Source organism: Coenobita brevimanus, chromosome 39 (assembly GCF_032717465.1).
Source record: "Coenobita brevimanus isolate Jiangsu-jjx chromosome 39, ASM3271746v2, whole genome shotgun sequence".
Taxonomy (NCBI): domain Eukaryota; kingdom Metazoa; phylum Arthropoda; class Malacostraca; order Decapoda; family Coenobitidae; genus Coenobita; species Coenobita brevimanus.
In genome coordinates, this window is record NC_136992.1 from 29,982,402 (window position 1) to 29,998,830 (window position 16,429).

Sequence of the window (16,429 nt, forward strand, 5' to 3'; positions counted from 1 at the left end):
CGTCTGTGGGTGAGATGAGTGAGCTGAAAAATCGTCTTATGGGGAAGTTGTCTGGGAGTGAAGAGGCACGGAGCAAAATCGTCTAAATGTGTGAAGGGGAGAGACCTGAAAATCATCTGAAGGAAATTCGTCTAGGAGGGGAGGGAGGGGCTGAGAATTGTGTGAGGTGAAAGGCGTGTGAGTTTATTTGGGAAGGGAAGGGAAGGGTAGGAGAGGGAAAGGAAGGGAAGGGTAGGAAAGGGAAGAGAATGGAAGGGTAGGAAAGGGAAGAGAATGGAAGGGAAAGGAAGGGTAGGAAAGGGAAGGGAATGGAAGGGAAGGGTAGGAAAGGGAAGGGAAACTCATGCCATTCCTCTTTTCTAATAGATTTTCACGGTCCTACACGCTCATTTACCCCTACAGCCTTAGTCTGCCCTGTTACAAAAGTTCAGAGAGTGCATACCTCCGCCAACGCAAATAAAGTTTATGATTTATTCCTGTAACTGGATCCAAGTCCACCTCGTAATTTAATCAACTCCTCCTTGGCGCACTGCCCACCACATTTCACTGGAATCTAATTACAACTTTCTGAGATATATCGTACATAGACAAACTGACACGGGTGAATACATAACCTCTGTTCAATTTCGTCGGCGGAGTTAATAATAATAATAATAATAACAACAACAACAACAATAGTCGTAGTAGTAGTAGTAGTAATAATAATAATAATAATAATAATAATAATAATAACACTCCATCATTGGGCAGGAAAAAGGGTCATGGTGGTGCTGATGATGAAAATTATTATTATATCTCTTGGAAAATAATCACCACACTTCCCCACCAGATCCACGTGCGGTGAATAACCCTTGAATAACCCTTACTTCATCCTGCGTGTTCTTAGCCTTTGATCTCCCCCACAATGAATGACGGTGGCATTCCTCACCCCCCACTTCCCTTTCTCTCTCTCTCTCTCTCTCTCTCTCTCTCTCTCTCTCTCTCTCTCTCTCCCGCACACACTCGCTCACTCATTCTCTTTCTCTCTCACACCGGCCTAGCATTATGCAGCGGGGTCAGTATTTTTAGCTACCGATACCGGAGCTTTAAAAAAAAGTATTAAAGAGAGAGAGAGAGAGAGAGAGAGAGAGAGAGAGAGAGAGAGAGAGAAAGTGTGTGTGTAGGGAAAGGGAGGGGAGAAAGGATGGCGGGTGAAGAGGGAAGCAGAGGGAGTTGATGAGGGCAGGTGGCGAAGATGGGAAGGAGGAGAAGAGGGAAAAGGGAGGTGAATGAAAGAAGGGACAGGAGGAGGAGGAGAATGAAAGGGGGAGGGAGGCGAGGAGAGGAGATGGAGGCAAAGATAAGGAGGGAAGGGGAAGGGATGAGTAGAAGAGACAGGAGGGAAGAGTGGTAAGGAAGGATGAAATGGAGAGGAGTATATCGAGGGAGCTGGAAAGGAGGAGGAGGAGGAGGAGGAGGAGGGTGTTTGGAGATGGAGGGAAATGGGAGGAAAGATAGGAAGGAGGGAGGGGGTGGTGGGAATGGGATAGTGTTGATACCAGAGTCATTTGTTGCAACCCCCCTCAATGACCTGTGCATGAGGCGGGGGTTGAAACTAAATGTCACGGAGAGAGAGAGAGAGAGAGAGAGAGAGAGAGAGAGGGGGGGGGAAGTCATACATATATTATTCACCCTTTCACCTCAATGTCAACTTTTAAAACTTTCCGATCTTCACACGATTTTCAGCTAAAAAAAAATGAGTGAATGGTTTAATAAGAACTCTAATTTATCTCACGAATTTCTAAGTCTCTCCTAGGCTGAATAAATCGTCTGGAGATTGAAATACAATGAAATGGATCGTTATTGTAGCGATGGGGTGATTGATTAGTAAGCTGCACCTGCTGCTAACTACGACAGCAACAAATAATAATAATAATAATAATAATAATAGCAGTAGTAGTGGTTGCAGTAGTAGTAGCAGCAGTAGACTGTAGTAAAAACAAGAACTACTACTAATGCTATTACTACTACCTGCTATTAGCCTACTGCTACTACTCAAAATCGCAGACATCCAGGGCTGGGGTCAATTATGAATGGAATTGGAACTGAATTGGAATTGATTTAAAAAAAACTGTGAACTGGAACTGAATTAGAACTGAGAAAAATATAAAAATAAAATGAACTGAATTGGAATTGATATCAATGAACTGATGACTGACGATACAATAATATTTTATACTGTCACAGGCCTATGCGAATTCATTATTTACAATAATTAACTTACAGTAAACTCAAATAAACAGTAAAATATACAGTTTGTTATCATAAAAGTTAAAAATAATTTGAAACCTCATTTTTATTTCCGTTCGATTAATGGTACTGGGTAGCTTAAAACTGATTCTGAATTGAAAATATTTTAATAAATGAAATATCGACCATAATGAACTGATTTGGAACTGAAGATTTCTTTTTTTATATACGAATGAACTGAACTGGAACTGATTCAGATTTTATGCTGAACTAAAATGAAAAAATGAACTGACCCCAGCCCTGCAGACAGCACACTGAAGCTGTGCCTGAAATATGACCCATTACCCTGACCTTTCATCCCTCGCCACCTAAATCCCACCACCTTTTCCCATCCCCAAACACCATTTATTTGCCAACTTAACCCGAGTGTCTAAAGGTATACAGGAGATGACATAGAACTTAACCCTGGATCGGTCTAAATCAAAAACAAAACAATACACCCACAAAGACCACGTGATAATTTTGAGATAATTTTGGTCACTCTTAGATTTGTATTCTCGTCAGATAAGATGGCTCCCTAGCACCTCCTTCTTAACGATTTAGTCTCCAAACTACCCATCAAAATATTTTTTTTGCTTCTTATATCTTTTTTTTTTCTTTTAATGTAGACATAGATGGCATTAAGGAAGAGGTGTTGGTGGGCTTCCTACCCGCATGAGAATCCCGCCCTTGATCTGCTAAAAGAAATAAACTGAAATAAATGCTTCGTCTTCAGCATCCCAAATAACCTAATAACGCTAATGACCTACCTGGTGATGGCGGATGAGGTGTGGATGTTGTTGATGTCGAGGTCACGGTGAGGTAGTGGGGTGGAGGCGGTGGTGCCGAGTCACAGCACTCTCGGTCCGGCAGCTCACTCGCCCCCACCACCCCTACCGCAACCACCACCACCAAGGCCACCACCAAAGCCACACCCATGCCCCCTACCCCCCTCATGGAGCCCCTGGGTGTGGTGGTGGGGCGGGGCGGGGTGGGGCTCTCCTGGGGGCAGCATGGGGCCGAGGTGAGGATCATGCCAACTTGTCCTTTTCCGTCTGGGGTCACTGTCTCATTCGTGCGAGTCATTTCGGAACTGTTCACAATAGTCTCACTGATTTACCGGATCCTTTGGCACACTTAACTTATTTCTGATATTTTTCCTGTCTTTTTCTTTTACTGGCCTTTTCTGTTCACTACTTTTTTTCTTCTTATCGTTCTTTTCCGTGAGGTCTCGCTGTCTCACTTCTGCGTTTCATTTCGGTAAGTCTGCCAATACTTCCACTGTTCCACTGCACCATATCCTTTCTTATCTTCCCCTGTTCTTTCTGTCTTTATCTGTCTCAACTTTTTCGTCTCTTTTCCTATCGTTACTTTCCTTGTGGTTTCTCTGTCTCATTCCTAAGTTTCATTTCGGAACTGTCAGTATTATACCCACTGATTTAACGCAATTCATGGCACTACTAACTTTTTCATTACTTTTTTTTTTTTTTTACTGTCTTTACCTGTATCATGTCACGTTTACCTCTCTCTAATACAAAAATCCCACAAAACTTTTAGTACGTTCCATAATTATTCTCCCTCTACCTCTACCTCCCTCCCTCTCTCTCTCTCTCTCTCTCTCTCTCATCAACCCCACACTGGGTCATAATTTACTCTCATTAAGGCGGGCAAAGTTCAGACCTCTCACCAGGTAGGTAAAGGTCCTCGGGGAGAGATGGAGGGAGGGAGAGAAGGAGGGAAGAAGTGGAGGAAAGACGGGATGGGAGGAAGGAGAAAAGGGAGTGGAGAGAAGTAACAGGGCAGGGAGGAAAGGAACGACGGAAGGCGGGAGTGGAGGGCTTGACGAAGTTGAGGATAGGGGAAAGGGAGGGGGACAGGGAGAAGTACAGATGGGAGGGAGAGAGAAGTAGGGGAAAGATGGGAGGGAGGGAGAAGTGGAGGAAAGATGAGGGGGACGGAGAAGTGGAGGAAAGATGGGAGGGAGGGAGACGTGAAGGAAAGGAGGGAGGGAGAAGTGGAGGAAAGAGGAAAGGGAAGGAGGAGGGAAAAGTGGAGGAAAATGGTATTAGAGTGATAGGAGGAAGAAAAGGGGAGCAGGGAGTGGAGGGGAAAGGAGGAAGAAGTGGAAGAAACACGGAAGGGGAGAGGTGGGGGGAGGGAGACACTACAGTATACAACAGCCTTCTCTCTTGTCTTCGTCACGCCAAACTTTGTCCCCGCTAAATTCTCCCACAGCACTGCACTCGCGAAATTAGGAATCCATCTTGTTTCACTTCGGTTTGGATTTTGCTAACATTCACAATAACGCTGATAATTTACATGTTATAGTGATATATAATCAACCTGCAGAAATCACGTTCTACAACTCACACTAAAGAAGTCTTTCCAACCTGTACAATCTTTTTCACATTCATGTCTGAAAAAAACAGGAAAAAGAAAAAAGGAATATTAGTAACAACAACACAATCTTTTTCACAATGACGTCTGAAAAAAGCAATATTAGTAACAACACAAATAATAATAATAATAATAATAATAAATACGTTTGCACACCACAACCAACCTAAATAGTAAGCGTATGCAATGCTGAAGTATTTGCAAGTTTTTTTTTTTAAATGGAAGGAAGAAGCAACCAAACGCTAGGATCCCTCAAGACTTCCCTGCAAGAAAAGCATACCGTAGATAAAAACAATAACAGCAGAGCCAAATTCAAGAACAGTTGCTTTCGAGACTCGGCTCCGGGATACACAAACGTACTTAGGATAATCCACCCTCTCTCCCTCCGTCTCTCTCACCCTGTCTCCCACCCTCTCTCCCTCCGTCTCTCTCACCCTGTCTCCCACCCTCTCCCTCCGTCTCTCTCACCCTGTCTCCCACCCTCTCTCCCTCCGTCTCTCTCACCCTGTCTCCCACCCTCTCCCTCCGTCTCTCTCACCCTGTCTCCCACCCTCTCCCTCCGTCTCTCTCACCCTGTCTCCCACTCTCTCCCTCCGTCTCTCTCACCCTGTCTCCCACCCTCTCCCTCCCTCTCTCCCGCCGGCCAAATCGCACCGCGCAACAAGTCTCCTCTCCCAGCTCCCGGACGTACAAACACACACATGCTATCGATTCCATGACGTGACTGTGATCTGCTTTTACACGGAGCATGGGGAAAGCATCAGAACCAAAGCGCTGGTGGCAAAAATAAACAAAAAGCCTAAATAAAAATACCGAAAGAAAAGGAGAAAGAAAATTTTTGGTGCCCCGGCCAGCCTGCAGCAAGGTAACAGTCTTAACCTGGATGATGCATTAATAACCTGCCACAGACTCAAAGGCCTCAGATGAGCACCACGGCCAAGCGCCTCATAGTTTCTGCGTCCCACCTTTACATGTCCTTGTCCTTTCTGGAGACACAAATTACAGGTACGGCAGGAAATGATCGTAAGTTTGTGAATCCGAGGTGACATACTCGAAAAAAATCTACCGCGAACAAATTTCCGATATATTAACTTACATTTGTTTCTGCAGGAGTAACAAGGACAAGAAACTGCTCCATCTTTCCACGTCTACTGTTCCTCCTATGGAAAAAAAAAAAAAAAAAAAAATCCCAGCTAAGAGAAAATTGAAAAGTTACGTGATTTCTTCTTGCAGGATAGGGAAGGGAGGATGCAAAAATGACCTGGGTTTGCCTGGGTTACGAGAGGGAAGCAATCGTAAATACATTTCAGAATCGCGCTCGTGGGTTCTGCAGCTCAAATTACCAATAAACTGTACCGCTGAGACAGAGAATTAACTTATCGTGCATAATTACTGATAAACTATACCGCAGAGACAGAATTACTGATACACGATACAGCAGAGACACAGAACTAGTTTATCGTGCGTAATTCCACAGCACGAACGTTTGTCACGGTGACCGCACGCAAGATACGAATTTAACGTTTTTCTCTATGCATTCCGCGTCTCACCTCGAGAATAATAATAATAATAATAATAATAATAATAACAACAGCAGCAGTAGTAGTAGTAGTCGTAGTATCAGCAGCAGTAGTAGTAGTGGTAGTAGTAGTTGTAGAAGTAACAGTAGTAGTTGTAGAAGTAATAGTAGTAGTAGTAGTAGCAGTAATAGTAGTAGAAGCAGCAGTACAGTACAGTACAGTAGTAGTAGTAGAAGTAGTAATGAGGCGCGTGATTCTACTAAAGCACGGACAAATTCAAGGAAAACTTTTTTAATGTACACTACTTTTTTTTGCCTTCGTGAAATATGGCCTGTTAATCAAAATAATGCGTTTATGAAGTGGCGGGGAGGTGTAATTCTGACATTATTTATTACAAGACTTCTTGAAACTTACACGCACAGATAATTTATGAAAGCTTTATCTATTCAGTCAGGTAACATACTATATCTACAGTATATATCTACCTATATTTATTCACCTGCCTTCCTACCTACACGTAGCGATCTACCTATCTTCCTACCTACCTCCTATATGTCTATCTATCTACCTATCTACCTTCCTACCTACCTATAGGCTATGTATCTTCTACCACCTACCTACCTATAATAATAATAATAATAATAATAACAATAATAATAATAACAACAGATGAAGAAGGGAACAATGATAAATTTCCTAGTTAATCCTGCACTTTGTTTCTCTTGTCATTCCTATCCATCTATATATTTTTTCTTGACAAAACCAAACGATTTTACTTGAGAAAATACCTTCCATATTGATCTGCTACAAGGAGCCTACCATCTCCAGTTTAAAAAGTCCCGCCAAGGTAAATAAGATGGGCTGGTGGTAGCGGAAATACACAAAATAAATCACTGGACTGAATGGGTTACGGAGACCACAGACCCTAACCGTGACCTAACCTAACCGTGAAGGCGACATTCTTAGGTCATAATCTTAGTATCTCTTGGCCTTAACCCTTTCTGTCTGAGGACGTCATTGAGGTTTTTATTTATCTGGCCTACCTATCAATTTATTTGTTTATTTATTAGGATTATTTTATACAGGTGAGCAGAGAACCCACGTGGATGAGTTACTGAAGGCTATACACTCACCCCTCCAGCTCTAATGGCCTCTCCTAAGCTGAATATTTTGGTGTGGCAGTTGTATGTGGCGCAAATGACGTTACAGATCTGAAGGGGTTAACCTCAGTACCTTCGGCTGCTGCCTTATCGACCGGATTACGTCTATCTGAAGGATCAACCATGGCATCCATTAACAACAGTATTCGACAGCCTCCCTTCTGCATCATTTATATGGACAGATACAGAGAGACTAATATATATACGCACACACTTTATAAAATACATGTGCGTATACATAATAGCGTACTGTAAATAAAAGCCCTCCACCCGATCACTGAAATGATCAAGCTGAGGTGCTGAACTGAACCACCATCCCTGCATCTGCTTCAGTTTCGAGCGTGGTTCGGCGCCATGGCTTGTATTCTCTTGTTAGGGAACCTCCCTAACCCCTCTTCCTAAGCAACTTATGTTTTTTGCATATGACTGATTAATATCCTTCTGTAGGCTACGTTATTGATCCAGAGTATGGCGATATGGGAAGAATTCATGTAACACAGAAGAGGACGATAAGGTGTAATAAGCTAAATAAATCGCTTAGGAAAAGGTGCTAGGGAGCTTCCTTAACCGACGAGATTCGAAACACGAGACGGGAGGATGTTTTACCTTTTCTGTCCTTTCTCCAAAACCAAATCCGAGTTAGGAAGGGGCCTGTATTCTCGTTGGTTATGGAAGCTCCCTCGCGCCTCCTCCTTAGCGATTCATTTCCGGACAAGGGTGGTTACAGTCCTTTTGCACGTTATCAAAGCAGAGCAGGGCAATACTAGAATGGCTGAAGCAACACGGAGGACAGTAAAGTGTAATAGGCAAAATAAATCGCTTGGTAAAAGGCGTTAGGGAGCTTCCTTAACGGGCCAGGATCGTAGGTTTGTCATTACCGTGCCGATTCATGAAAAATAAAGAAATAAAATTCAATTTCCTGTCGTAATTTTGATTTGCTCTGCAGGAAGGACAGGGACTAAAATATTCCATGGCTTGTTCTTATAAATAAAATAAATAAATACATAAATAAATAATGTCAGTTACGAGATGAAGTTACAACAGACAAGGGTGAAATGCAAATCTTGTTCTTCCTGTCAAAGCAAATTCTAGTTACGAAAAGGTGAAGGTGAGTGTATAATCTTTCGCGTCTCTCGTTCTTCCTGGGTAAGAAAGAAAAAAATGCAGTAGATACGAGTAAAACATGTGAAGATTCTACACTTTCCTTGTCCTTCCCGTAAATAGGTAGTGATAATGATAATAATAATAACAACAGCAACAACTATAATAACAATAACAATAAATCTGAGGGACTACTCACGATGACAGTGGGCTTCGTGGTACTTCTTCCATCGCGATTTATTTTGATTTGTCCAACTTAAAACTGAACGTCCTATGGATAAAACTTGACCACAGGGGCACGGTAATTCCACCTGTCTTCTTACATTCTCACAGTCTCAAGGAAAGTCAATTTAGTACAACATGCAACACAGCCTAACTGCTTCTAGAATTTAGACTACAAGACGTATACACAACGAACAAATTTTACCTGCTTGGGTATTGAGGAAGCTGCCTGGACGCTCGCGGCATTTTACTAACCATCTCGTCAGTCTAACCTAACTACTACTACTACTTACCCTGATTTTACCTAAATGATGACTTCGCCCGCCAGACCCCCAGTAATTTTAACCACCTAGGATTGCTACTAAATCTAACGCTAAAAGCCCCCAGTTCCAATTAGACTCCAAAACTTCCAACCTAACCTATCTTAACCAACCTGTGAAAGACCCATCTGAAAAAGAAATTAGCCCTAACCTAGCTTTTTTTCCCCTCCTTAATGTGAGAATGAACTTATACGAATGAATTCCACGCCACTTTAGGCATTAATCTATCCAAACGCCACTTAACCTAACCTAGATCCTTGTAAACGCCACTTAACCTAACCTAGATCCTTGTAAACGCCACATAACCTAACCTAGATCCTTGTAAACGCCACATAACCTAACCTAGATCCTTGTAAACGCCACATAACCTAACCTAGATCCTTGTAAACGCCACTTAACCTAACCTAGATCCTTGTAAACGCCACATAACCTAACCTAGATCCTTGTAAACGCCACTTAACCTAACCTAGATCCTTGTAAACGCCACTTAACCTAACCTAGATCCTTGTAAACGCCACTTAACCTAACCTAGATCCTTGTAAACGCCACATTTCAAATTTAACCGACACCAACTTCCAATCTTACCTCAAGTCGTCGGCGGAGTCTCTTCCAATTTGAGAACACGCGACAGACCCACTTCCAGCCCTCTGATTGGCTGATTCAGGACCATAATGCACCAGCGAAAACAAAAGCATAACGCCTGTGACTATAATGTACCTTAAAAAGACAGAAAGAAAAAAAAAAAAACGCATGGCTTTTAATGAACGAAACGTGTAACCCGCCAGCAGAGAAACATATTCAAGATCCCACAATATCTCGCTTACTTTCAAATTGAGGAAGAAACGTTACAGAAGAAAGTTTTTAAAGTGTGCAGAGTTTTAGAAGAGTTTCTCGGAGATGGTGTTAAGATTATGTAAACATTATCCTACATTTTACATAATTTCAGTACTAACACCGCATCAAAAACATGCAAGACGATTTTGTGGTGCAACGTGCAAATTAAATCGCTAAGTAGGATGTGACACGAAGCCTCCAGTACCCATGTAACTGGTTGTAAATGTGTTGGTGAATCCGATGGCTGTCTGCGTCCCCGTGGGCAAGACGGTACGGCGTGTTGCTTCCCCCGGGGGTGAGCCACAGCGATCTTCATCTCATTAACATAATCATCCTCGGAGGTGCGGGATACCGGGTATAATTATCATCCCTAATTAATCCGGCGTAAAGTGAAGGCCTTGCACTGATGATCGCCCGCCTCCGTGTGTTTATGGATATCGTTCGAAATTACCTTTTCATCGGTCGTCACACAATTATCACAATGACGTATAATTATCCATCGTTAAATATCTATCACCCCAAGCACCCAGCTCTGGAAATATTAACCACACACTTATTATTAAAGATTTGGTTCACAGTTTTCCACTTACGGGTCACTTCAGATACGAATAATTTATATGTTACGAAGAGAAGACCAAGGGCAGGAGCGGGAGGGGCACCGCACACCTCCTCCGAGCTCCGAAGGGTAACTGCCTACTCCACCCAGTGTACCTGCCCGCCCCGCCCTGATCCTCCACCATTCCTCCCCTGCCCCACCATCCCCTCCTTCGTCTCTCTTCATCCATTTTCCTTCTCTTCCTCAATTTTTCTTCTTCTATTCCTTCTCTTTCCTCACCCCACCTTCTCTCTACCCCACCCTTCTCCTCCCTCTCCCCCTTTCTCTCCTCTCTCTCTACCTCCTCCCGCCTTCTCTCCCCTCCTCCGGTTTCTCTCCTCTCCCTCTACCTCCTCCCGCCTTCTCTCCCTTCCTCCCGCTTCTCTCTCATCTTTCTCTCTCGGGCTGTAAGTTTGAAGCTATGGGGTGGGTGAAGATCGATAGACAGACAGATAGATAGATATACACAGATAGATGGAGAAAGAGAAGCAATACCTGGTCACACCTCGTCTTTCAAACTTTTCTTTCAGAGTTTCCTCATTTCCTCCTGCCCTTCCTTCCTCCCCAATTTAACCTTCCTTCCTTCTTCCGTTCGTTTCCTTTCTTTCAGTCCTCCCTCTCGACCTTTCCTTATCCTTATTTCCTTCCTGTATACTCACTTCCTCCCTCTTCTTTCTTTCCTCCCTTTCCCTCCTTCCTTCCCTTTCTCCCTCCTTCCTGTATATCCTTTCCCTCCCCTTTCTCTTTGATTCTCGTTTCAATTACTTTACTTCCACTTCGACCTTGACTCTCTCTCTCTCTCTCTCTCTCTCTCTCTCTCTCTCTATATATATATATATATATATATATATATATATATATATCTGACAGTAAATAAATAATTAGAGAGAGAGAGAGAGAGAGAGAATGAGAGTTACATTTAAATCTCCATATCAACAGACGGTTTAACGGACGGATTTTCGACCTGAAGACAGGGGAGGTTTGATACAGCCTTCATTAACCCCTTCACTACGAGGTCATTCGGAAGAGTGTGTGTGTGTGTGTGTGTGTGTGTGTGTGTGTGTGTGTGTGTGTGTGTGTGTGTGTGTGTACGATACTCAACATTTGCATTAAAACTTCAAGTAAAGTTCAAGCTGAAGTCCACCTTCGGGTAAACTTCAGATGGAAATTAAGGAAAACAACTGAAGACGGAAACGCAAGTGTGCAATATACAGGTTTACAAATGAAATTCAGGTAACCCTGGAAATGAAAAAAAAAAAAAAAAATCGGCACTCGGATAATTAGCCAAATTTTCGGGTAAAATTCAAAAGAACAAGAGAATGCAATGCGAGCAGGGGAGTGCAGATTTCGGGTAAAAATTCATTAAATTATAAGAAATCCGTGGGGAAAGGGTAAAATTCGGGGCTGTTGTTCAATAACTCCAATCTGTCTGGCCATGCAGACCCATCAACGCTGGTAAGCAACCGTCCATGTGATGAACCAATGTTCCCTTGCGGTGAAGACCGCCCACCGAGTGTTATAGAACTTAGTGACAACGCCTCACCACAGTAAGGCGCGGGGAAGAATGAGGAGCTATGGTTCCTGAATGGACGCCGCAATTGCATTTCTCCATCCATTTAATTGGGGCGCCATAGTGGTCTCCATCACAACTATTATGCCTGTCGCTCAATGTAGAACTACCTGACGCGGCACGAGTACTAAAAAGCAACGGGATGGATAAAAGAGTAGCAGGAAGAAAGGAAGGCAGACAGAAAAATATAAAGGTGAAGGAAGAAGTAGGCAGCACTACATCATGTGAGTAGATGATGATTGGTAAAATTCAGGTGATCCAATATAAAATGAGCGCACACACACACACACACACACACACACACATACACACACACACAAATAATAAATCGGGTAAAATTAAGGCAAACAAATGCAGAGAGAAATATTAGCGTGTAAGAGGCAAGGGCGAAGAGACAGACGTGGCCGCGATCACCTCGCACAGCGGACGTATTACCCGGTCTGCTGGGCCGGGAAAAGAGCCAGTGCAATTTGTCTGTTGATTTTCGTTGCAAGTTAATTGGACGCCATGTTTGCCCGGGCGAGCACCGTGGGACCCCACACCTGCCAAACGTCTCCAGTGAAATATTGCGTAGGGGGATCAAATTGTTTTCCCTATGTCCTTTGCACTTACTGTTGTGGTCCCAGGTTTATCTGAACGTAAGCTCGGTGGACTGCAGGCTGAAACAACCCTTCTGTGGTCCACGATCTTTTTTTTCAGGAGACTGGAGGGACATGAGGGACGTTTGAACAGCAAGGAATCGGACCCGCCCAGTTATACTGGTGCCCCCTCGTCAAGGCGTCCCTCTCCCAACACCTTCACTTGCAATCAGTAATTCGGTTACAGTCTCGCAAACGATTCACCCTCGTTGCATAGATTTCGTAGCATCCCCCCCCCCCGTCTTTTATGCAAACGAGAAAGAACTAGACCCCCTCCAATGCCTCATATGATTACTTTCTGTCACCGGCGAGTATGACAGTAATAAGAGAGAGGGAGGAGAAGCAAGACAATGAAGTGTCTGTTTCCAAGAAGTCTGAATTGAGAGAGAGAGAGAGAGAGAGAGAGAGAGAGAGAGAGAGAGAGAGAGAGAGAGAGAGAGAGAGAGACTACATTTGAAAAACTATCTTTAAAAAAATCACAGGACCAGCAGAATTAATTTCTGCTACATGCTTTTGAACTAACGACTGGGAGGAACATTTACAACACTTATAAACTTCAGCTGAGTGTAGGATTGTTTAGATAAAAGTTTACCTTCACCCATAAACCCAACAAACAATGATCGGGTAAAATATTAAAACGGCGAAAACGAAAAACAAACTGCAGAATTTAACCCATTAGCGCCTAGGGTCCTCAATATAGGACGGAACTGGCCATTTTCAAAATTTAATAAAGAAGGGAACCCCGGCGCAGGGACCTATGAGCTTCGCAACTATGAGCCGACAGGCAGAGGGCGGTACACTTATCACCCTTCCAGCAAAATACCTCGTTCAGGAAATCTGAGAGCCAATGGGTTAAATGCTTGAGGCTTGTTTATCGTAAAAATTGGTTAGGAATCTTTATAAATATGACCCTGTGTTGACGTTAATTAATCTGGTGGACCTAAAGGGACGCAGAGAGACCTAAAGGACCCCCCCAAAAGACCCGAGACCTAAACTGTCACATCTGCACACTGATCAGGTGGCGCTAAACGGTCCTCAAGGAACCCATGAAGACCTAAATTCTCATCTTTAAACTAACTGGACCTAAAGGGGCCCGAGAAGACCTTAAACTGTCACATCTTTAAACTAATCAGGTGGACCTAAAGAAACCCAAGACCTGGAAGACCAAAATTGTCACATCTTTCTGGTGGCACTACAGGGACCTAAAGGGACCTGAGAAGACCAGGAAGACCTAAACTGTCACATTTTTACACTAATCTGGCACTAAAAGGACCTAAAAGATTCTGAGACCTGACAGACCTAAACTATCACATCATCAAAACCAGGGCACCAGCAAGACTGATTTTTGGAACATACCTTCAAACTGGATATAAAACTATGCTCTCAGCTGCTTAGGAAAAAATATATATTGCACTGATAAGACAAAATGTTGCAAACTAGCTTAACTCACCATGATGACACCACGATCAGCATGAAGCAAATCCATCATCATCATCATTGTCAACATCATCATCATCACCATCACCATCATTATCATTATCATCCCGTCTTAAATTCCAACCTGCAAGATGAAGTAGGAGCCAGAAACACTATCTATCTATCTATCTATCTATAGCCCGACGCCCTAATCCCGCAAAGGGTGGCCGCAGACAAAACGCCTCCAAGTCACTCTGTCACCCACCATTTGACTCCCCTCCCCCCTACTCACCCCCCCTCCCTCATATACCTCTCAACTCCATCCCTCCACCTCATCCTCGGTCTACCCCTCCCTCTCCCTCCCTCCACCTCACCTACATACACCCTCTTAGTCAGTCTTTCATTCTCCATCCTCTCCACATGTCCAAACCACCTCAGTGTATTTCTCCTAATCTTTTCAACCACATCCACATCTACCCCACAACGTTCCTTCACTTCTTCATTCGTCAACCTGTCCCTCCACATCACTCCACATGCTCCTCTCAAGTAACTCATTTCCACTGCTCTCACTCTTGACTTGTTCCCTTCTTGCAAGGTCCACGCCTCGCTTCCATACGTCAGGGTAGGGATCACAATACCATCATTCAGTGACTTCTTAACTTCCATACTCACCTCCCTATTTCTCATCACTGCTTTCAGAAACACAGAAAGCATAAAAGTCAAAGAACTATCAACAGCGTGTCCAAAGAAATGGCCCTTACATTCATACACAGTCAATCAAGCCTCTGGAATCCTGGCCTCACCTCACAGGCAAAACTATCCACACATAATGTTTCGTATTTTTTCTTTATTGGTGCACTTCACATACAGTACACTTTTCAAATACACTTCTCAAATTAAGTCCCTCCAATGACTAGTAAATCAAAACCTTATGACAGTTGTTTTAGGGGTACAGTACTGATATGGATTACAACCACACATTAGTTCTGTCTTCTTACACACTTACAGTTCTGTCTACTTACATGCTTACAGTTCTGCCTACTTACACACCTACAGTTCTGCCTAGCTACACACCTACAGTTCTGTCTACTTATATGCTTACAGTTCTGCCTACATACACACAGTTGTCTACTTACATACTGCACTATGATCACAGCAAAACACCTCTCACATGGATAGTCTTAACCTCTTCAGTCCAATGATGCATTTTTCATTTAATCAAGCCGGCATCAAATGATTTTAATAAACTTATGGAAAGATCTCCACCATACTCACTACTACTACTACTACTCTAACCCCACCATTTCAGATTGTTCCTTCACTGAATTAAAATTTCATCGAAGTTACAAAAAATAATAAGCAACTGGACTGAAGGGGTTAAATCTGGCCCCTGGATCTATCGTAACCCCTTCACCCTGATGAGTCTCTCCTACACTGAACAAAACTGTCTGACACCGAAGATAAAAGCCATAAAAATCTCCTCTGGCTGATGGGGTTGAGAAACAGCTTCCAACCTCTACACCTCAAAAGGATCTCCCAAACTGAATTTAATGGCACGGTGTTAGTCAGAATATAATACAAATTTCGTCCTTGGCTGAATGGTTAGAACAGAGTAGATTATGTTCTTGTCTTCCAGAGATCATATCAGGTTCTTTTGTCAACAAAACTCATCAACAGGCCTATCGAGATGTGCCTTGGGGCCAAGTGCTGAGATGATAAGCATACCTGACCTTTCAACAATGCCTGATGTCTCTCTCTGTACATTTGCATAGACGTTCAAACATATTACATCCAGATTGCTTAATCCCGTACTGAAGAATATTTACAATACTACAAACTGGTAAACTCTAAGCTTGCTCTCCAGCCCCATGAGGCCAGTCCAGGGTGCTTTTGGTACCATTAAAATCCTCCCTTCCCAGGCCCTGCACATCAATATACAGCTGACCCTCATTATACAATGAATGGGTATGCAATGATACACCTACAGAATGGGCAAAATGTCAGGACCATTATTTACAATGCACTGTAAGGACTTCGCTTATACTGAATGTTGAAAGAGATGGATGACAAAACTTCCGTGTGCCAACACATATTTCATATCATTATGGTGATTTACTGATTACCATGAGACAGAATAATGTGGGTGTGCTGTATTATCCCCTGCAGCCTGGATTTTTTTTTTTTTTTTTTATTCTGGTTTCTGGTTAATGTTTTACAATTTTGTTCAACTTACAAAGGTCATCCCAAGGCTACACTGTATGCATTATAACCAATCACAAATATACTATAAATCTAAGAATGTTTTTTCTTATTCTTTTCTGGCTAACACCACGCTATTGTATGCAAATTTGAACAGGCATCCCTGAACAGCAGGAGTTATACAGTTTG

General features: G+C 43.0%; 1 protein-coding gene across 1 annotated transcript in view; it reads right to left on the reverse strand.

Annotated features, from left to right (window-relative positions):
- LOC145396836 (uncharacterized) overlaps positions 1–3,354 on the reverse strand; it is a 135,203-nt gene extending 131,849 nt beyond the window's left edge. Inside the window, exon 1 of the mRNA XM_080270120.1 lies at positions 3,039–3,354. Within this exon, the coding sequence (XP_080126246.1) occupies positions 3,039–3,354 (316 nt within the window). The remainder of the gene's footprint in view (positions 1–3,038) is intronic.
- Positions 3,355–16,429: the final 13,075 nt, after the last annotated feature.